This window comes from Rhamphochromis longiceps, linkage group LG6 (genome assembly GCF_057381845.1).
Source record: "Rhamphochromis longiceps isolate RC_006_pf linkage group LG6, R_longiceps_female_GT1.1, whole genome shotgun sequence".
Taxonomy (NCBI): Eukaryota; Metazoa; Chordata; class Actinopteri; order Cichliformes; family Cichlidae; genus Rhamphochromis; species Rhamphochromis longiceps.
Genome location: NC_140562.1, coordinates 31,316,102 through 31,340,782, shown reverse-complemented (window position 1 = coordinate 31,340,782; position 24,681 = coordinate 31,316,102). Strand labels below are relative to the sequence as shown.

General features: G+C 38.8%; 2 protein-coding genes across 2 annotated transcripts in view; one reads left to right on the top strand and one right to left on the bottom strand.

The window, feature by feature from the left end:
* Positions 1 to 24,681, bottom strand: part of LOC146668325 (alpha-1,6-mannosylglycoprotein 6-beta-N-acetylglucosaminyltransferase B-like) — a 128,209-nt gene that overhangs the window by 98,714 nt on the left and 4,814 nt on the right. The gene's annotated exons all lie outside the window — the stretch shown is intronic.
* LOC146668326 (uncharacterized) lies at positions 11,107 to 23,348 on the top strand. Its single transcript, XM_085408346.1, has 5 exons — positions 11,107 to 11,475; positions 11,608 to 11,956; positions 12,101 to 12,383; positions 12,511 to 12,693; positions 23,277 to 23,348. Exons 1-5 carry the CDS (start codon positions 11,409 to 11,411, stop codon positions 23,346 to 23,348), a joined length of 954 nt encoding a protein of 317 aa, XP_085264472.1. The 5' UTR covers positions 11,107 to 11,408.

Below are 24,681 nucleotides of genomic sequence, written 5' to 3'. Positions count from 1 at the left end.
GTACAGTATGAACGAGAAGAATATTCACAGCATATGTACATGTGGACAACTGGCTGGTTTAAAGCAGACAAAAAAATCTATACATGAAATTTAAGTTCATTTGCCTTGCATGGTAGCTAACCTAGCTCATCAAAAGAGAAAACAAATATCAACTTTTTGTAACCATAAAATGAACATTTCACAAGTTTTCTCAGAATACATAAAAGGTGCTAATGTTTGGGCTATACCTAGTGCAATATTATTTTGCACATGCATATGATGATCTCCTGCCCTAGGCAGTAACTGTACGTTCTTTGTCTTGCCATTATCTTTCAGTACATCACGTCAAGGCCTCCCATCAATCTACATCACAATGAAACATGGTTGCACTGCAGGCCTGGGGGAAGGATAAGGGACAGATGAAAGAGAATGAAAAAGACAGCAGAAAATTGGTTTAAGAGAAGGGGATTTTAATGGCCATCCTTTGGTATTTGAGAAATAACATCATATATGCCAGAGGACAATGGCAGATTTAATGTTGTCATACAGTCAAAGCAAAGACAGCATCAATATAAAAGATATAGAAATTATCTGTAAAACTGACATTGATGGAAACTTTTATTCTATTTTTTGTATCTAAAGGTACACTATGTTGCAAGCAGGTGACTAGGCTTTCTCCTGACTAAGAGGACAGTGATTCATTTCAGCTTCATCCTAGTTGTTTCCCTACCTTCTACTCTCCATGCATTTACTTAGTCTGAACAATGAGTACTGAATTTCTTAAGATCAACTTATCCTGTGACCCCTCAGTAATCTTTGGCTACGTTCACATTGCAGGTCTTAATGCTCAATTCCGATTTTTTGATCAAATCCGATTTTTTTGTCTGCTTGTTCACACTATAAATAAAATGCGACAGCAAACGCGCTCTAGTGTGAATGCTCAAAGCGGCCCGCATGCGCAAAAGAAGACGTCACACACAACGAACTCCGTTTATACCCTGAGCAAACAATATTGTTTGACTGATGACCGTTAATATAAAGACTTCCGACTTTACGTTTCCCAATTTTTGCTTTAAGTTATTTTGTTATTTACACAATAATGTAAATAACCTAATAATTATCCTTATTGCTGTTTTAGAGGAGCAGTGCTTCAAAGGATAGTTGCAGATTTCTGTCAGAATCTACAGATTATACAGAACAAATAAAATGTTCACGTTTCTCCAACGTTGTCTTCCCAACAGTTTCACTGACATCTACACTGGATGGCCAGGAAGCGTTCGCGATGTCTTCTCCGGCGCTGATAATTGGCGTCTGTCTTGTGTCAGTGACGTAAAAGACGGATTTAATGCGACATGACCATTCACACAGCAGTCGCTTTCTGAAACATCGGATATGTATCGAATTCAGTACCACATACGAAAGTGACCCAGATCGGATGTGAAAATATCGGATTTGTGCCGTTCACACTGTCATACCATTATCGGATATGGGTCGCATAGGGTCAAAAAAAATCGGATTTGATGCGCTTTCGCCTGCAGTGTGAACGTAGCCTTTGTATCCTTTTTCCTGAATTTTTCTCCAGCCCCTTCACTTTCAATTGCTCCTCATTTTCGCCTCACTATTACTTTTTCATACTTTCCCTTCTGGCATCTCACACTGCTTCTTCCCCTTGAATCTCATCTAATAGCATCTACCTCAGGTCTCTCTGTGGACCTATAATGTTTGCCTCTAATTCAGCCTTCAGCAGATAAATTAGCATCTGTCAAGGCTTTGCTCTGAGCTGGGAGCTTTGGCAGAAGCTGCTCTCTTTTTTGCATAATGGCACACTCCAGAGCCCTGGCACATTCACTCATCCTGTTATTTACTCTGACTCACAGGTAATGAAGCAAGGGACTGGTGAAACTGTGTGTGAGAGAGGAACGACAAGACCACGCTTGGAGCCAGAATGGACATCTGGCCTTGTGATACTGGGAGGATGACTTGCAAACTGGGGATATACAAATGTTTACAGTAGAACTAAACAGCTGGGCTGGAGGCAGATTAGATGTACACTGCAAAAAGTTTTTAGCTGAAGGCTAAGCCAATGACTGTGCTACAGTACTGAAATACAACAAAGATGGGATGCTGTGTAAAATCTAGATAAAAAAAAAAAAGAATACAATGATTTTCAAATTTCATAAACTCACATTTTTGTTCAAACTTCATTATTTCATCAAAAATATTAGCTCATTTTGAATTTGATGTCAGCAAGACATATTAAAAAAATTGCGATGTTGGAAAAGTAATTAGCACTAAAAAGAAAAAGCTGGAGGAACGCCTTGCAACTAATTAGATTAACTGGCAACGGGTCAGTATCATTGCTGCGTATAAGACTATAAGACTTTGAATTAAAATTCTGTGAATCTGAAGAAACGTCTGTACACAAGGGCCAATGTCAAAAAGAAAGAAAATACAAAACAATATTAGATGCCAGTGATCTTTGGGTCCTCAGGTTGCATTGCATTAAAAACAGGCCAGATTCAGGAACACTTCCAGAAGTCATTATCTATGAACACAGTTCACTGTGTCCACAAATGCAGGTTAAGTCCCTATCGTGCAAAGAAGGAGTACAAGTGAAGCATTTTTGCCCTTATCTGGGCCAAAGCTCATTTAAAAAGGTACTTTGGTTAGACAAATAGAAATCTGAAATTCATTTTGGAAACATGGAAGATGCATCCTAAGGACTAAAGAGGAGAAGGCTTGTTATTGAATCAAAAGTCTGCTTCTCTGATGGAATGATACATGCAATATACATTCAGATGGCAAAGACCTTGGGAAAACAACGCTTAACAAGACAAAAAAAAAATTCAGTTGGCCTTAAAAACCAGCCCCAACTCTCCAGTCACCATCCTGATAAAGATCACACAGTAGATAATAAACCTTAAAATAAATAAATCTTTTTTGCTGGCTTATATCTTGTAAGTAACACATAGCTTTTCTGCATTGAAAAGCACATTTTTTGCTGGATTTGCTTTTTGCAAGTGTAAACTTGATCACGGACGGAATATTAAAACACTACACTTTTTTTCCTCAAGACGTTCACATCAGAAAACAAAGGGCACTGTTTAAATTTTCAGGAAACATGTCTAACAGCAGCTTGTTACTCTCAAAAGCTGCATTAAATAATTAAAGACTTTTATTACAATTTTATGCATCACTGACAGAACTCAAATCTTTTTCCACCTCATTCTGACAAACATTGTATATATATAATACAATGTATTAAGTTTCCTGAAATGCCATTTGTTCCTGTATGTGCTATAGTATTTTCTTGTAAAAATTATATGGCAGCTTAGCTATATAGTCCAAACAATGTGTTGAGTCCTTCTAAGGTGTACACAAAATCACAAAAGAATAGTTTATTGAATCAGATGTACAATTTGATAAACTGAATTAAAATCAAAATTGAAATGATATCTCTAAATGGTAGAATGAACCACAAACTTAGTGAGTGTAGTTAGGAAACAGAAGAGACTAAAAACCATATTAAAAAAACCCACAGTGCCCAATGAATGGAAGAAACTAGGCCAACTGACAGAGGCGCTAATAGGTGTGTGTTCAAGTCGACTAAGACAAGCCTTATCTCTGTTCGGTGTTGACAGTGTTGTGTAATCGGTAGTATGCTGTTGCATCTGCATGCTCTGTCTCTCATGCACCCAAATACTCACAAATCAACACATGTGTATACTAAAGCTCAGGCTCTGATTGGTCTCTCTTACAGCTTAATCTGACAGTCCTGTCAGCTTCAGTGAGCTTCTGTTTGCAGCTGTGGCTCTGTCGTCTCCCCTTAATTGCATTACCTTTCATTTACTTAAAACACTGTATTGTACTCTTCAGATAGTGATACAAAGACGACTTGCACTTTAGGGAGACTCAAAATGTTTGTCAGTTTGTGTTGTTCTGACAAACATTACTGGCCACTTAGAGGACTGAGTGAGACGAGTTGCCCCATTGTAGAAAGACATGCACACTATATTCACATCCACGTAAAGGCACAAAATATGGATCACAACACCATGCCTGTAAAAAACACATTAAAATCACACTAGCATGGCTAACTTATGATTTATTACTAGTACTGTGCTGGAATGACGTTCTCCTGAAATATTGATGACAGTGACTAGACAATGCTTGTTGTGTTTTTTGTGTTTAAATATGAAGGTCACAAACAAATTATTTGTGTATGGTATATTTAATATGATTATTTATACATACATGTTTCTAAAGGGCAAGTGACAACTTGTCTAGCATGCTGGAATCCGATTAATTTCTCATTAAAGACCAGAGCTTCATCCGTAATGTGCAAACACGAGCTGCTGGAGAGCTGAACAATCTCCAGTTTATGGTAACGGGACACAGAAATGTGAGAACACTGGCTTATAGACTTTAATGGAATTGGAGTCAAGCAGAGTTAATACTGCATCCAGAGACAATAACTAACTATAGCCACAACATGGCAGTATTTTAAATGCTAGATGCAAACAGGAAGAAGCTTTATGACAGAGAACTGTTTGCAACAAAAAGAGATCCTGATCAGGTTTTAGACTTCGATGGACACATACTGCTTCTGTTGCTTTCTCTGATGGAACAACACTGATGTCTTGTAATGCCAGTAAAATCAATTTTAACTTGAACTGTGACAAAAAGCACAAAAAGACAAAGTTAGAGCAAGACCATTTCATGTTTTCTTTATTTTTGACACTGGTGGCTTTTAAATTAGTCAAATTAAGCCTTTTGAAATGTACTACCCCAATTTTGAAAAAGCTGGAACCAGACAGAGACAGACAAAGTTACCTTAAAATAACAAGAATCCTTAGGTGACTGTTGGGACTGTATAAATCAAACTGAATTGAACTGTTCTCTTTGTTTTGTTTTGTTTTGTTTTTTAAAAGAATGCAGGCAAATTTAAGTCAATTTTAGCATGATTTACATAAAACAATATATATATATATAATGACAATATAACAACTTTGCTTATTTTATTTTAAAGACACTGCTTTGTGAAACTAGAAAAACTATAAACCTTTAGCACTTAAGAAAGTGCTTAAAGAAAAACTACTGTCAATGTATTAGTGTCAAAAAGAGACTACTTATTCTTTTCACACCCAGGCTGTGTCCAACAAATGACAATGTGTTTACACACAGTACTGCTTTATCTCTGATAATGTCTTGTCACTGACAGCAGTGACACTGATTGGTCCAAAGGATACTATGTATTGATCTGCTCAGTTGTAGACAGTGGACATTTAGCTCCAGTACAGGCCGTGGCACTTTTTGCGAGCATTTATTTCTTTATTAATCAGAAGAAACACAAAATACATGGGCATGAGGAATCCCATGATAGCTGGACATCTCACTTTAATATTAAAATCATCTAACAAGACAGCAGAAAAATGTACTTTGTGCGAATACTACACAACAGTAATTACAATGTAACAGGAACCTTTCTTCTGTATGAACAAGGTAGTTAGAGGGAGTCATGTATAAATTAAAGTGGGAAAAAACTACAGACAACATGAACAAGGGGTTGGTTACACTTAAATGGATCAATACTTTACAGTGGCAAAACAAGCCCAAGGGATTAAAGAGAAAGATGAACTAACTGCTCTACATCTGGGTGCATTTAAATGTAAATGCAAAAAACATGTAATTGCTGTGAACATTTATTCTAGATCTGAATGTAACATGGATTTTATTTGCACAAAGCTGTGCTGTGGGGCTGGAGGCAATTTTCTGCATTGATTTGTTAAATTGTCTGAGCTCAGCTGAGCTTGTGGGTATAGTTTGCTGTGTGTGAGCCAGAGAAAGAGAGCACTGAGTTGGTGCTTATAGATATGCTATGTCCTTTATATATGTTGAAATTGAAAATCATAAAAAATGTGCGTATTCCCAGATTTCCAACCCACCAGATGCTCGCACACATTTCAATCTTAGTAAACTCATAGCCTCGTTATGGGCACAAACACTTAAATAAATGAGAGTGATCATTCAGAATGGATTAATTCAACCTGATCTTCCAAGGCAAATAAAAAGATTTCAGTTTGGACAAAGATACCCACATGCATGCTCCCATACATATCCAATTCATTGCACAATTAGACATAATCTATACACACTGTACAACAGGGGTAAAAATAACATCGTTCTGTTTAAAGAGGACAGCATCTTCCATGCTGCAAAAGAAGAGATCAAGAGCCAAATTTTCTCCCCGTGTAATCATCCATGCATTTGCAGTGGGCAATTCTGCACAGGACGTTCCACTTAAAACTTCTAATTTGTATGCCTTGTGAGCTAATAACTGTCTGGATAGTCTGTTTATATCTATGTACACTCTCCAAGGAGTAGGTGTGCCAGTTCTTTCCATAACTTTTTGGCAGGGCAGCTACATTAACAGAAGATTATACGGCACAGATATGGCACTCAAAGAATACTAAATAGAAATGTGTGGGAAACACCACAATGTCAAAGATGTTGTATGTCCTGTCCCAAAAATCAACCCAACAATGAAATACATAGTCAAGGTTTGTTCCTGCAGACAGGTTTAAACTGTGCTGTAGATGGCAAACATGCTTTTTTACTATTTTCATAATTAATACACTGTATTTTAAATTTATTGGCCTCATGACATAAATTAGTATGGTATTTTGTCTCATCTATTGGAATAAGAATCAGCAATCTGGAATAGGTAAATAAAGAAGGCTGTTGTGAAGTAGCACCTGTGACAAAGAAAGCTTTTATTACCCTTATCTTGTGGAAAAGAAAAAAACAACTCGTTAAGCAGCTTTTATCAGGTTTAACTAGTGATTCATACATGGTGTTTTTATGTCCGGATAACATATCAAAGAAAAGTTACAACGGACAAAATGCTATATCTCTCTGTCAATGCTGGAATTGCTGAAATGCGCTCCACGGTACACAAACAATAGGTGAGTTTCATCATAAGTGAAAACTCTATATGTAGCCTTTGATTCATTCTTTGCCTCTGTGACTGCGATTCTACTTGCGCTTGAAATGAAGCTTAAACATGTGCTTTCACTTGTAAATCCCAGGAAAGCAGCTGTACGCAGCCGCATCGATTGTAAGGTGAGCATTTCTGACAGAAAAAAATGGATGCACTTGTTCAAGCTGTTCTCATTCAAACGTGATGCATTTCTCAGCAGACAAATCTAGTGAATGTTACATGACATGAAACAAAGAATGAGAGATTTGGGAAAACCTTTTAGAAATTGCTTTACATCTTTTATTTACTGAGAAACGGATGGGGCCTATCATTCGAGCTGACAGGTAATGCCATTTAAACTTTTCCGGAGAGAGAAAGAGCCCAAGGCTTGGCAGTATAACACATGCGCCATCAGATCAGCTCAATAAGCTTCTAAACAGAAGCTGTCAGCAGAAAGCATGCATGTTTAGGTAAAACACTGAAGTGTTGTGTGTTACCATTAAGTGAATGGCAAACAATAACTGAAATGTTTAACTTTATTCATACTGTATTTAAAAAAACCTGCATCATAATCAGGGGCACATGTCAGCCTCTAAAAAAAGTACTAAAATTCAAATATTCCACGTTATGCCTGATAATACATAACATTTTGTTCTAAGGGTTTTCCTTGCAAATAACTTTTCATGCAGCCAGAAAACTGGGTAAGTTCAGTTACTTATCTTTAAAAAAAATACAGTAATAAGGCACAACTTGAGTGCAAACCTTAAAAGAGAAGAATTAAACATCTAAACAAACGTCTTTCTGCTGGCCTGAAAAGAAACAGGTACACCTCTGCACAAAAAAGTTAACCTGAAGAACACTGATGTTGATGAAACATAAATCAGGGATCTTTTTCTGAGTCTGTGTGCATGACAAGACTGGCAGCAAACGTCAGCAGCTTGGTGACATTATGTGACACAGTCCTGACAGATGTGTATGCAGCATCTAATATCAACCCTGCTGGGGTCATTATTGCTGTCACATGATTATACACAGAAGAAAAGAGAAATGCAGAAAGCTTGTCTGCAATTTTAAATGACTGTATGATGAGTCAGTCAGGATTTATGCGTTTTTCTCTTTAGTATAAATGCATCTTATTTTAGCTTTCAGGCATATATTTATATATAAAAGCATCTTCTTGCCTCCTCGTTTGGTCTTTCACCAATGATTCTCCATTTATTTTAGCACAGCTTTACAGCTCAGCTCAGACACAGTTAATCTGTCTCACTGCAGCAGACAGTGCCTGCACACACTGGCACAGCCATACAGGCGCACAAACACACACATAAGGTGAGTTTGACCTGTTTGGTCTGTTATGAAATTCAGAGTGCCTATTCACTTTTCTCTCCTGGCTTTATATTATAGGATTAAATGAATAAAGTACATACAGGAGCAAAAATAAATACACAACAAATTTATTAAATACATCTCATACAAAGTAATATGGAGTGAATTAGTACGCACATGCACTGAAAACATAATTTATTCATTTACATTTAGTGATGGTTTGTCTATTGTGCTTTTTAACAACAACGATAAAACTACAATATGTAAGTTAGACTTGGTCAACTGTTTATTCATGTAATAATAAACAGTTGACCAAGTGAACAGTGAGTTATGTGGCAACATATCAGTGCAATTAGGCATGTAGACATGATCAAGATGACCCACCCAAACCAAGTCAAAACCGAACATTGTGGGAAAGAAAAGTAATAAAAGTGATGTTGAGTGTGGCATTGTTGTTTGTGCTGCTCGGAGTATTTGAGTTGATCTACTAGGATTTTTCAGCACAACCATTTTTAGGGTTTGCAGAGAATAATCAAAAAAGAGAAAATATCCAGTGAGTGGCAGTTCTCTGGGCAAAATGCTTTGTTTATTCTGGAAGTCAGAGGAGAATGTTCAGAGCTGATAGGAAAACAACCATAACTGAAAGGGAAAGCACTCTTAACATCCAGCAGAAGAGCATCTTTCAATGTACAACATGTCAAACATGAAAGGAGACTTGTTATAGCTGCAGAAGAGCACACCGGATGCCATTTAATCCAATAATTAGGTAAAGCATCAGGTGGAATGGGAACCTCACAACATGAATGAGTAGCAATGATAAATGTGCAGCAAGTCTTTAAGCACCTTTATGAATCTACCGTATGCAACAAAGAATTAAGGTCGTTCTGAAAACAAATGGTGGCTGAACCCAGTACTAGAAGGGTGTAACTAATAAAGAGGCTGATGAATGTTGAATGCTTCATGGGTCAGTGAAAGTGGTTTAAGAAACAAGCAATGAAACTACATGAACATAAACAAACCACAGTATACATACTGTGTATGCTGAGTTTGTCAAATTTAAAAAATGAATGCTGTATTCTTACACTGACAATACATGCGGCAAACTATGTGCCAGCACAAATAACTAAAAACACAACAGGAGTTCTAGAAAGAAAAGGACAGAGAGCCAAAGATGAAACAAAGCTGCACTGTGAATGCAGCAAATGATGCAAATCAAACAGGCATATGGCACACAGTAAAACAAACAAGCAGAGCCAAGCAGAGTTAACCGTTAGTTTTGCTTTCCATCTAATTTCACCAGGACATTTTTGTTTTTCTGTATTTTTGTAAATACAATTGTAGTATGGCATGTAAACCCATTTTAGAGCAAACTCTGGAGGAACAACTGGATGTATGGGCATAACTTTGTAGAAAGGACAATATTTAGGGAGTTTATTAAAGTTCTTATTTGGGTTTATATTTGAGACATGTTGCATTTTATGCTGTCTGATGTTATGGTAAAAATTATTCTTAAAACTTCTCATTTCCCATTTAACACAGTGTTTCAAGTGACAACTTGAATGTTATCACTTGATGATCTTGGCAGTACTACTGCATGTTTTAATTTGTCTACAAACAGCAAGAATGAAAAATCTCAGTCTTTCCCAACATTAAAGCCTTAACTTTATTTGCCACTGAATGCACGAGTCTAGAATAGTAATGATTTGTTCATTCTATTACTGGCATCTGCCGTTGCCCATATATTACTGTTTCCAGCATATCAGGGAAATTGATTTCAACATGTACAATGACAACAGAGGAGGCTGGGGGTACTGTACATGATGTAAATGTTGCAGGGCTTGTGTTCTGACTGGCTATGCATTCACATTTTTTTCTAGCAGATTTTGAGAAGCTCTGCAAAGAAAGATGTCAATTTTAATTTACTACCATTATTGAAAAAGCAGGCAAAGGAACATACAGAAGTGAGCTGAAGAAACAAAAAAAGTGACATCTGGCTATTATTCAGTCTCAGACTGGATGCTTAATATAGTCACGTCTGACGGCAAAATATGAGATGAGGTGAGAAAAGTGAAATGGAAAAAATAGGTGGCTTGAGGTAAGAGTAATCTCAAGTCATGCTTGGTATGCTTTCATAGCTTTATCAGCCAAGACCAGTAAAGACGCCAGACAAACACAGCTGCCTTTTTGTCAACACAGACATAATACAATCAGTAGCTTTCCCAAACTGTCAGGCGACAGGGCCTGTTGCTTTGCACCATCGCTGCGTATCTGCGGAAAGAAAGCATGAGCACACTTGAGTATGACACTATCAGGACCTGGGGAAAATAACCAGCTTATGGCAGAGGAAATGATGAGCTAGCGGCCTGTAGACAAAGCTTGATGCATCCTGGGTAATTGAAGCAGCATATTGCTGCAGAGTAACCTTCCCTGGGACATAACCATAATATAATGTGCTTTGGAGAAATTTCTCATTTATAGCAGGGTAATAGCACTTAGATCAGAACAATGGCCCTCTTTACTTGGAAATTGGATAAGGTTTTCCATTAATATGTATTGGTGTTAGGAATGGGCTAAAAAAGAACTACCACTGTGAATGACCTGAAGTTTGTAGAAAGGGGAAACAAAGTTGGTAAGGACAGTTATGAATGCAGATGGTATTTAGATTCTAAATAGCGCTGCCCAATTACCAACATATTGTACTTAAAGGTCAAACTGAAAAGATGTATTTGACTATTACTTTACATTACAGTTTTTCTCAATTGCTTAAACACTATAACCAGGCCTCTAAACTAAAATTTCAAAACCGTAACGCTATTGGTCAAAAAGCACACCCATTTCCCTGAACTATAAACACTATTCCCTGCTTTGACACATGACTCAAATTTGGTGAACTGTTACTGCAAAACTCTACACACAAATCCCTACATTTTACAGTGCTTACACCATGTAGTCATTTAGAAAGCACTAGCATGCAATAATGTTAACTTAAGTCAGCATAGCTTGAGCTCAATTAGCACACAATTAACCAGGTGGAAACACTAGGAGTCAAAATTTAGCACACACCAATCAGAACCTGCGATGGATAGATAAAAGGGCCAAAGTCAGCTCATTCAGGTTTGAAACAATGGATCCAAAGAGATGCAAAGGAAGAGGACGTGGTGGAGAAAGAGGACGTGGTGAAGGAGGAGGACGTGGTGGAGGAAGAGGACATGGTGAAAGAGGAGGACGTGGTGAAGGAGGAGGACATGGTGGAGGAAGAGGACATGGTGAAAGAGGAGGACGTGGTGGAAGATGAGGAGGTGGTGGTCTAGGACAACAGGAAGGTGGTGAAGGAGGAGGACGTGGTGGAGGAAGAGGACATGGTGAAAGAGGAGGACGTGGTGGAAGAGGAGGAGGAGGTGGTCTAGGACAACAGGAAGGTGGTGGAGGAGGAGGGAGAGGTGGAGGAGGAGGAGGACGTGGTGAAGGAGGTGGAGGTGGAGAACGACGGCGACAAGGAAGGGGAAGAGCAAGGGCACGAAGACAGTCAGTCTCGGATGAAATTCAAGCCACTTTAGTTGACCATGTCCTTGTCCATGGGATGACTATGAGGGAGGCTGGGCAACGAGTACAACCAAATTTGAGTCGCTTCACTGTTGCCTCCATCATCAGAACCTTCAGGGAGGAAAACAGGTAGGTGTACTTGCAGTAAGACTGCTTTGTACAGTAACTTGTAAGTTACTGAACTTATGTGTCTTGAGTTTCAGTATGTTTCCATTATTTTCCTGTAAAATGAATGTGTGACAGTTACAGTAATGAGTGCTTCTATTTTTGTAGGACACAGAGACGACCACCTGGTGGAGGCAGGTTAAGGCTTTTGTCGGAGGAGCAAGAGAGGGAACTTGTAAACATGGTAATTGCAAATAATGTAATCCGCCTGCGAGAGATTCAAAGGAGAGTGATTGAGGATGATCATCTTTTTCGAGGCATAAATGCCATCAGCCTCTCCACAATTGACCGCATCCTCCGAAAGAATCAATTCCGGATGAAACAGGCATACCAAGTCCCTTTCGAACGAAACTCTGACAGAGTGAAGAACCAACGTGTGGAATATGTTCAGGTATGAGTTTTGATACTGTATAAAGTATTGTGTACCATCACAGCATGGCAGTTTATGCTGCCATTTCAGCACTCTTGAACTGTGGTTCAGGGTACCGATTGACTCTACTGTGTTATGTGTTTTGCAGAGAATCTTTGAGATTGAAGGACGGCCTGTTCCCCATGAAATAATCTTTGTGGATGAGGCAGGTTTTAACCTGACCAAAAGAAGGAAAAGGGGGAGGAACATAATTGGCCATCGGGCTATTGTAAATGTCCCTGGTCAGCGTGGGGGGAATGTCACTATGTGCGCAGCCATCAGCCAACGAGGGGTACTCCACCACCATGCCGTACTAGGACCCTATAACACTATGCTTCTCCTTGCTTTTCTTGATGGTTTAAGACAACATATGTTCCAGCTGGACTACAGGGAACCAGCACAGCCAGAGCAGCCTCACTACGTTGTTGTGTGGGATAACGTCAGCTTCCATCGCGCTGCTCTGGTTCGTGACTGGTTTACCAATAACCCAAGGTTTTCTAATATCTTTCTGCCTGCATACTCTCCCTTTCTAAACCCGATAGAGGAGTTATTTTCGGCATGGCGGTGGAAAGTGTATGACCGAGAACCTTATGTCCGTGTTCACCTCCTTCAGGCCATGGAAGAGGCCTGCCTAGACATATCAGTAGATGCATGCCAGGGGTGGATCAGGCATGCAAGAGGATTTTACCCCCGCTGCCTGGCTGGGGCCAATATAGCCTGTGATGTGGATGAGATTCTCTGGCCTGACCCAGACCAAAGACAAGATGCTGAGGTGGGATAATGTTTCTGGTGTGTGTTGTACTGTATAGTACATGAATGACAATGTGCCACTGTACATACATTGGTTGCGTCTTTTGTGTTTATCATGTGACAAGGGTTTTGAAGGGGAGAACCATAAGCAACCTAATTGTTTTGGAACTATTGTTTTGAATTAATTGTACCAGTGTGCAAAACTCTGTTGTAGTGTGTGTGTTTTTGAGGGCTTGTGTTTGATGTCTGAGGGCAAAGTTTGGTTTTTCAGCAGGAGTGAATAGTTTTGGGTGTAGAGCTTCATTTTGACCTGGAAATAGGATGTTTGGGGAATTGAGTGAGAGGTTATGGATTTGTGTTTACTGTTGTGAGGATATGAGGCGTAGTTTCAAGAAATGTGTTTTAGCAATCGAGAAAAACTGTAATATCTTGGCATGTTTCCCATAAATATTGGGAAAAACAATTTTGCACTTCCAGCCTCTGTGGCACAGACTTAAGGAATAAACAACTTTTCTTAGCTTTTATAGATGATGGTTAAAAAAATCAGTTCAATGCTGAAGTACACCAAAATCTCCAATGGCTGTCATTAATTAGTTTTTAAGGTATAATTTATGTATTTGTATGTATTTGATATAAATAAATGATGAGTTTGAATTTAATGGACAAAGGCAATGGTAAAGGGAAAGTTGTCTATTTTTGGACTTTAGGGTAGCGCTTTACAATAATGTCACACTATTAAGCATTATTAATAATTAGTAACAGTGCCTAATTCATCATTTATATAACATTACTCCTTCTTAGTATACCATTTATAAATACAAATATATCATTATGACTGTGATTATGATTATTATTTCTAGCAGTGATGTAGTAGCAGTGATAGCAGTACATGGTGTAACAGTAACAGATGAATAAATGTATCTGTATGACAAATGACAAACTAAGGAGGACGAATGATATATAAATGACAAATTAAGCACTTACTAATGCTTAAAAGTATAACATTATTTTAAAGTGCTATTACAATCAACATATTTTTAAATATATTATATTATCATCATTATTATTATTATTATTATTATTATTATTATTATTACCTTAAACATTTAATCACTTCCAGATCATTTTATTTTTTTTAGAACTTTGTACCTACATGGATGGTGTTACCGAGACAGATTCACAAACCCTAAACCCACACACTTCCACAGTCCGTTCAAACACCACAGGCTATGTGTGCACTGACAAAGTGTACTCCCCAAGTGACTCCTCCGCTGCACCTAGCACCAGTGACATGCGAAAAATTGTCATGCCAGATTTGTTCGACATGAAGCGATGAGAAGGAAACATAACTGCAGGGAGCGTATGATGGAAATGAACATCCAGTGTGGGAAAAAAAATTACACGAGGGGGGGTGATATGCTTGACTGGTACCTACTATACTGCATGCTGATTTACTGAAATATATGTATACATTAAATAATACACTTCATAATCATCAAAGTGTATATGCATGCACGTTGCAGTTGCTTTTAGTGTAAATTTGACACTGCAATTCTTGTAGGGCACAAATAAAAATATTTTCTGAGCATGTGTCACACTAGCATGAGTCCTTATAGCTGATGGCATGGAAACTTTGAGACGAACATCACAAAACTCAATTTAATGCGATTCAAGCAACCATTAGTCTCGGCCGCTGCTTGGGTCTAAGCACAGCATCATTTCCAAACAGAGCCTTCTGCTCTCGTCAATAACTGTTCTATTCCATACAGCCTATAATTTCTGGTATTTGAATGATAACAGTTTCAAACAGGCAGATGGTAAAGCCACAAAATGTAAAACCAAGGCAGAAAATCTACCGTTATATTATCTGTTCCATTAGGGTCTCATCTAAACAGTGTGGAAACATTGTATCCAAAAACATACTCAGGGTAAAGAGACTGTCATGGGTCATTTTTGTAATGTAATGTATGAACAAACTCCACAGGGAGGGACTATGATAAAGCTAAATGTTCCCCGTGTCTAGTGATTGCAACCAAGCATGTGTTTACGTACCCTTTTCACCCTGTTTTTCCTTCTCGTTCTCTTTGGTGAGCAATGTAACCTTGAAAGATCTAATTCTTTTGCCATATCAGAGAGTCAAGCACGTGCAGTATCTATTCTTCTGACACCTCCCTCATCCTCCGCATTTTCACTATTGAGCCCCCTACCTCTCCATATCCGGCTCGCAGCTCTTGATGAGTCATTGAGGAGAAATGGGGATTTGAGCGAAAACCCTGTAGTCTGAACATCCAGTGGAAGCCGATAATCCACAGAAGCTAGAGGTGGCAACGAAATGCAGCTAATACCCAAACAATAACTATCAGCGTAGCTCCCACTAAGGTGACAAAGCCTTACACAAATTTGTCTGTTATTGTGTATAAACAGCAAATTGAAATCTCTATAAAAATGACTATGCCACAGTGTGATATGAAATCCTATAAATTTGATTTATATAAAGAAAAGCCCCGTGTATACTTCTGATGGAATGCAGTCATCACATCATGGTTGACTATTAAAATGAGATGACAGCACCTGACTCAGACATCCCAAACACTGAAAGAAAAGAGGCTTATACACAATGACAGTTAAAGTGGAATATATGAATACTGAGGCAAAAGAAACGACTTAACAATTGCTGTGAGCTCTGAAGGACATTAGTTTTTTCCACATTCTAGTCTTTTTTAGCACACACTGTCACCTGCGTATGATGCGGTTCCCATCATGACCTTTGAAAGAAACAAACCTCTTGCCCTTGATGAAGTAAAGTAATTATTTTCAGACATGTGTATGTGTGTGTTTGACATAGGAATGTCTGCACAACTGATACTTACAATACCAAAAAAAATTCTGAAACAAAGCGGTACTCATTTTCATTTATTACCATAGATACCCTATCAACCACAGAAGCCACAGTCACCTACAAGCAGAAGCTAAACATGCCAGGAAAAACAACAACCTACATGTAGAAGAGGATGGCTATTGTATCTGCAGTAAGACTTCTGGAAGGACTTTGCTCTGTTATCCTGAAATACCTGTTACAATTTTATTTGAGACACCTGGCATTGATCAACAGTATTGAGACAGACTAACTATTCTCTAAATCTTTTGCTTTTAACATACTGTTTTTCCTGGTAACAACACCTGTAACCAGCCTCTGTTGACCCTGTTCCTTCTGTGTACCAGTATACCATATACTGGAAAAAATTATAAAGACACCACCACAGCAAAACAGGACGTGCAGCACCGTTTTCAAATCAGCTGCGTTCCAAAGGCTGAAATGTTTGCAATTGCTAATGTTATATAAACACTTAAAGCTAACATAATGGAAGTAACGCTACATGTGATAGTTAGTAGGCAACTCAGCAACCATCCAGCAACCATCTGTGTCCTGTTGCCATGTCAACAAAATATCATTTTAAATAATCTGCCACCACTGTCTTTGTGACTTGTGAATAAAGAAACTTATGTTGAAGATTAATTTATAAAAAAAAAAAAAACATTTATAAAATAATTAAAAAATTTTTTATTATTATTACTATTATTATTGCCATTGTTGTTATAATTATTTAAGAGATTAGATTAAGTATTTTGCATTTGTGCATTTAAAAACATAATAAGGTACAACTTTATTTAAACTTAGTACAGGGATAAGGGTCATCACCAAAACCTTTTCTTCTCCAATAACTATTCCTGGCACAGGACAGAAGAGGTCATTAAGACGTTCACAAATGAACCGCTTTAAAGATTTTTTAAAAATTCCTTTACATTTCATTTTGCTTCTGAAACCCACATTTTTTAAAGAACTCTTTTGGATTTTTAAAAAACGAAACATTTTGATGGTTCAGTCTTTTAAGGGTGGTGAAAGGTTTCTTTTCATTTATCGCAGAGTTGAAGTGACTGACTGACTATTCATGTTTTGACAAATGTGAAAAAAGGTTTTTGATTGTTTGAGTGCCTTTTGCACAGGTGAGTCTGTGTTATGAAAAACGCCCTAACTGTTTTGTTCATAAAGAGTGGTGAGAGTGACTTTTCTGCTGAGAGAATTGAGCCCATCGATTGAGGAAAAATTATAAAGACAACTAAAACACACTTCATTTTGTGGCCAGTTTCTCTTTTTTCTCTCTGAAATTTTAAACCTATAACTTGTATCTCAGCTGTATTATTGTCAAGCTGTAAAATTGCTTTATTATTATCAAGTACTAAAGTAAAAATAGAAAAGCATCTAAATAAAAAACAAAGCTAATTATGTTTCTATGGGCTACTGCTGCTGATTATAGCTCTACAAAATAGCACTTAAGCGAATGATAGCATTTGCTTCACAAAATGAACCTTCGGTTTTGGAATGCTCAATTCAAAGCTTTTAAAAGCAATATTACGCTAATTGTAAAATTTTTACTTTTCTATTCCAAAAATGATTCTCCTCCTTAACTGTGTGCAGTGGCCACTTTAACATTACAGTTTTTTACAGACGCTAGGACACATTTCTCAATACTTAGGTCACTTTTGCAAAACTCTTCACACAATCCTCCTAACTGACCGTCAGCTTGGCAAAGCAGTTCATTTCACATTCAAAATGCACTACAACTACCAAAACACTTCATTCAGGTCTCAAATAACCTCATTCTTCCAGAACACTAGCAAAGGTTGACAGCCGACAAACACACTTTGTCACCCACAAAACAATGACCTAAAAAACACTAACAACATGTAGCATTACAGTGTTTTCTTGTGTAAAACAAGGACACATCTCTGTTTATAATTTCAATATATGTTACTGGAATGAATCAGACATCATGCAGAATTCGTTAATATTTGTTTATGTATTTTTTTTTTTTTTGCACTAAGTAATCCCAAAATACAAGAATTTGTATACACACCATCCACTGATACACATACAATAGTAATGCTAATCTACTCGGTCTTCTCCATTTGGCCACATGTTCTCATCCACATCACATCTTACAGTTTTTTCTGAATGCTTAAACCCTAACTGTGATTCCTGTAGCACAATCTCTAAAACTATTCAGACTTATAGCAAAACCACTCACTGAGTTTGCAAAACTAAAAGCACAAAAACTGCTTTGCACTCAGTTTGCAATTTTGTAACACACACTTTGCAAAACTGTAGGCACAATTCACTGCACAACACTCAATTACCAAATTTCCAACACACTCCTAGCAAAAGTATACACATGTATGGCTATCATTAACACTAATTTGCCAACTGTCTGGCACACTTTCACATGTGAAAACTTTTTTAGATAATTAGTTCACTTTGCAATCAGCCTAAGCACTATAATACAGGTAAGCTGTGTGTGCGGAGTACAATGGAGGGAGCAGAAAGAGTGAGAAGTAGAGGAGGCCGAAGAAGAGGACGTGGAGGTGAAGAAGTAGGATGAAGAGGACGACAAGGACAAGGAGGAGCAAGAGGAAGACGAGGAGGAGGGAGAGGAAGATGAGGAGGGGGGAGAGGAAGGGTAGGAAGAGTAAGAAATAGAATTGCTGATGACATCAGAGCTACAATAGTGGACCATGTAATCAACCGTGGAATGACCCTGAGGGTAGCTGGCCAACGGGTCCAGCCTAACTCGAGCCGCTACACTGTAGCAAGTACCATAAGGACATCTTGAAATGAGAATCGGTTAGTACAGTCACTTCGCACAAAGATTTGTAGCACTGCCATATGCCAATGAGAAACACACCAATACCATTGATGTAAAAATACTGAAATTGTTACTTTACAGAATTGCTAGATGACCAGATGCTGGGGGCAGAGGAAGCATGTTCACTGCAGACCAAGTAACCCATATAGTCATTATGGCGATTGCAAATAATCCTATACTTGGAAATAAACACTTGTGTTTGTTTTGATGTGTTTGAATAAACACCAGTACTTGATGTTTGGATCCCTCTATGCTTATGGATCTATGACAGAAGTATGAGCTCAAACTGACATAGCCTACCTTGTGCACAGAGAAAGCAAAAGCCAGATGTGTTTTGTATTCATACCATCAGTGTGCAGTTGGCGCATTGTGTGCTTAGTAGATGATGGCTTGTGTGTACTGTTTGATACGGAAACACCATTTTTACGAAGGTGTGAAGAGTTAATCTAGCTGTGTTTGCTTTTGCAAGAGAACTACAATGTTTTGATTATTGGGTGACAGATTTTCTTATTTGTGTGAAGAGTTTTGCAAAATTAGCCAATAGTTACAAAAAATGTGCTTAAGCAATCAGAAAAAACTGTATGTCATCTAGGGCAATACACCTAGGAAAGAATCTTCTGGCATGCCAGAATTGAAGGAGTTGAAAAATTGAAGGAGCAACACCTGTGCAGATGTTCATCTACAATGAGAATAAGCTGTGGCTGGTTAAACTGCATTTTTAGATTTAAAATATGTTTCAATAAAATATTGTTGTTGAATTTTGCTGTCTTTTCAAGTTTTGCATTGTGTTATTGTTTTGGCCATAAGTTTAACAGTTTTGAAAACAGTATGTAAGCACATGCAAAATGTCCTGTCCGTACAAAGATTTTTGGCAGTTGTTGTGTCTGAGTGAGAAGATAATTCATGAAATTTGAGAGATGTAGTCATTGAATGCATTTTGTGCCAAAACAATGATAACTGATCCTCAGTTTAGCCCACATAGACTTCTGTTATGCTCACTGTGTGAGGAGTTTTGCAAACGCGACCTAAGTATTGAGAAATGTGTCCTAGCGTCTGTAAAAAACTGTAATATGGAGGAAAAAACAAGAAGCATAGAAGCATTTGGCCTACGAATATCCTGTTCTGTGATCTCACAGGACTAGCATTCATTTTCTACAGCTAAATAAATTTTCTATGGAGAGATGTCCTTTTAGATGACAACTCAATCATCTGTTGACAGTTTACTGGGGATTTGTGCTTCAGTTGGGAGATCTGTGCCATAGCTGCGTCGTTACCACAAATTTCTTTGAAACCCTACTCCATAATCTGACATGAGTCTCCCTAGAAATGTAAGTACAGGTCGACGCAGCTATTGTGATGGGAGTGCTTAGTACTGCCGATTCCTCCTGCACATTGCAGCTACTTTGTTGTCACAGTTTTGGAATTTGTCATTGAGAGAATGACAATCATTGTCTCAGTGTGGAATAAGGAATAATAATCATAGCATCAATATAAGGAGCAAATTCCTGGAGGAAGATTGCCAAAACCGGAATGGATGTGAGGAAAAGCACAAAGAAGTGGCAAAGTTTGAGGGACAAATACACAATAATTAACACCAAATGCACCAGCACAACCATGAACCCAGGCAACGCTATCAGGCTCTACAGGTATCTTTGTAGCCTTTACAAAGATTCCCTGCAGAAGTCTACACCAAGCCTTATAAGCAGGGCTGCACATAAGTGGTCCGCAGGTGCGCATTCGCTGTCAAAATAAAAGACGCGCACCAGATAAGAAGTTGGAACGCGCATTTACGTACATAAGATGTTCTGGAGGAGGACAGACATTTGCTCAGAACTCTTAAAGATGTCGAAGCTTTGTAAGCAATTGCTTTGGTGTTCCTCAACCGCAAAAGAAGATAATTTTTCATTTGGTCACATTGCAGGTTGTCACATGTACGAACTGGCAGAAGAGTGCAACTCTGTGTGTGTGTGTGTGTGTGTGTGTGTGTGTGTGTGTGTGTGTGTGTGTGTGTGTGTGTGTGTGTGTGTGTGTGTGTGTGTGTGTGCGTGCATGTGTCTACTGCTCTGCAGGTGGTGAGTAGAGGCTTAATGAAAGGGCCAGTTGTTTTAAGGGGGTTGATTTCACAGAGAGCAGATGGATTGGGCTCTCAGTCTCTCTGGTTTCAATTTTGTCCCACACTGCTACTGTCGCCCCATTTAACAGCCAATTTCCTGCCGGCTCATCACAAACACACACAAATACACAGAAAGCGGAAAATCAGCAAAAACAGTGTGAGGCAGCAGACCACAGAGACACACAAAAAGGCAGAAGTGGAGGTGAAACAGTAAGGCATACACACAAACAAATGTTGCCGGGCAAAGTGGATAACAGAGATAGGGACATTTTTTGTGCATAGATAAACAAAAAGACATTTAAAGTACACAGTGGGTACAAACAAATACATTTAACCATGCCATCAAACACAGACAATGTTAACTGCTATGGGTAAGTGCAGCTGGACACCAAGTTTTTAATGAGCTTGGTCCAAATGTCTTTGCAGGCTGCAGTGCATGAGCGGTTGAGTAATCAAGTACATTTTGCTAAGAAACACTGACACAAACGCATTAATCCCAATTTATCACACAAACAAAGTAATCTCAATTTATCACAAGCAAAGTAATCCCAAATGACCCCTTTCCCTCTGTCCCATTATCTCTCTCACACACTGTGCTCCTGAGCTTTAATACGCTTCAGTTTCTCTGCATTCATTTAAACTCACTATTTTCTGTTTCCATTTTCACTGCTTCATCTTTCTCTCTGACAGACTGCACACTCACACACACCAACACCTGAGTGATTCACACTTACAGGAACACTCTTGCTTCGTCTTTAACTTGCTCTCACACCCACGCAAACTGACACACGGCAAGCTTTGACTACTGCACAGCATACACACATGCTACACACATGTGGAAATGTCCTCAGGACACAGCGTTTCTTATTTTAACTCTAGCAGTAGTGGGAAGTAGCTGGCCTCCAGAAAATGAACTCTGACTTTCTATCTTCACACCTTGGACAGCAGGAGATTGCAATGGCACTCTCTCTTTTTCTGCCTTACCAGTGGTGGTCAACCTACGCTCCTGTTCATGTGATATTGCTGGCAGGCTTATTTAAGACATTTCATTGTTGAGTTTTGGCTTTGCTGGACAACAGCTTGGTGTCTACGCAGTGTAAGTGAAGCAGCCAAAGTGATGTGTGGAGTCAAATTTAAGGATTTAACTCGTAACAGTAATAATGATAATAGCTTAGATTTATATAGCGCATTTCAAGAAATCCAAGGTTACTTTAGACCAGCGGTCCCCAACCCCCGGGCCTCGGACCGGTACCGGTCTGTGAGTCGTTTGGTACCGGGCCGCGAGAGTTGAGGCTCAGGTGTGAAATGTATGGTTTTCAGGGTTTTTATCGGTTTTCAGCGTTATTTTGTTATCGTTTTTATCGTTAACTCGGTTTTCCTGGGTCTTTTCACGTGTGTTATGAATAAATCTTCTTTTTTTCGGTACCGGTACTAGTTTTATTTTGTTGTATTTATCCGCGACACCTTAAAGGCCGGTCTGTGAAAATATTGTCGGGCATAAACCGGTCCGTGGCGCAAAAAAGGTTGGGGACCGCTGCTTTAGACCATTTTTTTTAAAGAGTCAACAGCCAAAGGCTTTAGTGAGTAGGTGACATTTCAAATGCTTTTTGAGTGTGTTGCAGAACTCAGGGAGGAACATGTTGCAGAGAGTGGGAGCAACAGTGCTGGAGGCTCTGTCCCAAAGGACCACAGCCTGGTGTGAGGGAATGGAGAGAAGGACTTTAACATGTGAACACAGAGTCTGAGATGGGGTTTAGGGGAACAGAAGGTCCAATAGATTTTGTGGAGCATGGACATGGCATAAATGAGGGTTTCAGCTGCTGTGTCTGGGAGTCAAGGCCAAAGTCTGGAGATGTTTTTCAGATGGTCGAAGGTGGATTTGGAGACAGATTTGATATGTGATGAGAATTAGAGAGTGGAGTCCAGAACAACATCCAGGTTGCAAACATCTGGAGATGGTGAAATGAAGAATATATTCACATTAAGGCCATGATCAGCCACTTTCAGGACGATGGCTTAGAAACAACAACCGACAGTTCGATTTTATTGTTGTTCAACTTGACAAAGTTGGTTGACATTCAGATTTTGATGTTTCCCAGAACCTGATAAGGATCAGAGGAAGATGCTGACTGGAGTGTTTAATGCTGAGATTTAACTGTGTATCATCAGCATAGTAGTGGAACCTCAGCTCAAAATAGTGGATGGTGGCGGTAAATGATGAAAAGAAGAGGTCACAGCACAGATTCTTGGGAGACATTGCCTGACTGTACTAGACAAGGAACATCCAGGTGACATGATCTCTCCTGTCAGCAAGATATCCTGAAATCAGGAGAGCGCTACATCTGTGAGGTGAACATAGTTGGACAGAGTCAAGGAGGATAGAATAAGAGACTGCCAAAAGCTGCTGAAAAGTCCAGGAGAATGGGGATGCTGATGTGGGTCTGCAGCAAAGAGGATGTGATTTGTAATCTTGACGAGAGCAGTCTTAGTGCTGTGTGTCAGAATCCAAGGGTTCAAAGAGTTTGTGGCGTTGGGAAGCAGCTTCTCTTTCCAGGATTTTACTCATGAACGGAAGGTTTGACTTTGGTTATCAGGGTTCAAGTAAGGTTTTTTAACAATGGAGCAAACAGCAGCTATTTGAGAGCTGAGGGTACCAGTCTAATTTCTAAAGACTTGTTGATATCTTGGCCAAGGTTTTTGGCATAGTGTCCAGGAGACAGGTGGAGTCCTTAGCTCTACAAACCAGCTCAGTAACATGAAAAACATCCAGTGGAGAGAAAGATGAAAGGCAACACTGCGGCATTTATGAAGTAGGCAGAAAGACATGCTGAGGATGGGATGAGAGTAGAGGTGAGGTGTTGTGTGGGGTAATAGCTGCTGCTCTGGTGTCCAGGAACTTGGAACAGATGACAGGGTGGTGTGGTCGGCCCTCAGAGGGGTAAAAATATCCAGTTTATATGAAGAAGTTTTAATACAGGCATGCATTGATGAAGATGTTTTATTATTTTTCAAGTTAATTTTCTATATTTTGCTGGTTTGATATTCTTAATATAAACAAACAGTAAAGTAGAAATGATGGTCCTGTCAACTGCACAAACCAGTCTTTCAGACACTCAGCAGTCTTTACACATATAGTTCCAGATTTAACAGATTCAGAGAGTCATTTGTCCTGCTCTTGTTTTTCAATCCTCTCCCTTACAGTTTGTGTGCATTTAGATCCAGTGTTGGGTTTTACCATATGCATGTGTGCAAACATGGATCCATGTACATACTGTATTGGCATATAACCTGTAAAGCAAAATGTCCCATGGAGACATTAAAATGATGCGAATTCTATTCTATTGTTTCTGCCACTGTACATATTATATGTGTTTTAATGGGATTAAGATTCATTTCAAGTGTACTGTTGTGTGCAAAGGTGTGGAGACACCAAGGTTCTTCTTCTGTTTTTTGAAATAAAGATCTTAATCCAACCACTGCAGCTTTCGATGAATTCTGAGTCTTTAAAGTAAAAAAGCAGCAGCTTTCCCACTAAAGGTCACACTGGTGTAATGTTTCACAATTTCACTGGTTGTGCAGTGGTATTTGAATTTCTCCTCATGATTTCTATGCAGTATACCAATTTTAAAACATGAAACATTTTAATTCAGAGGAAGAGCTTTTACACACATATACTTGCAAGCGGGCTCTCATTGTCACACACAAAACATGTCAT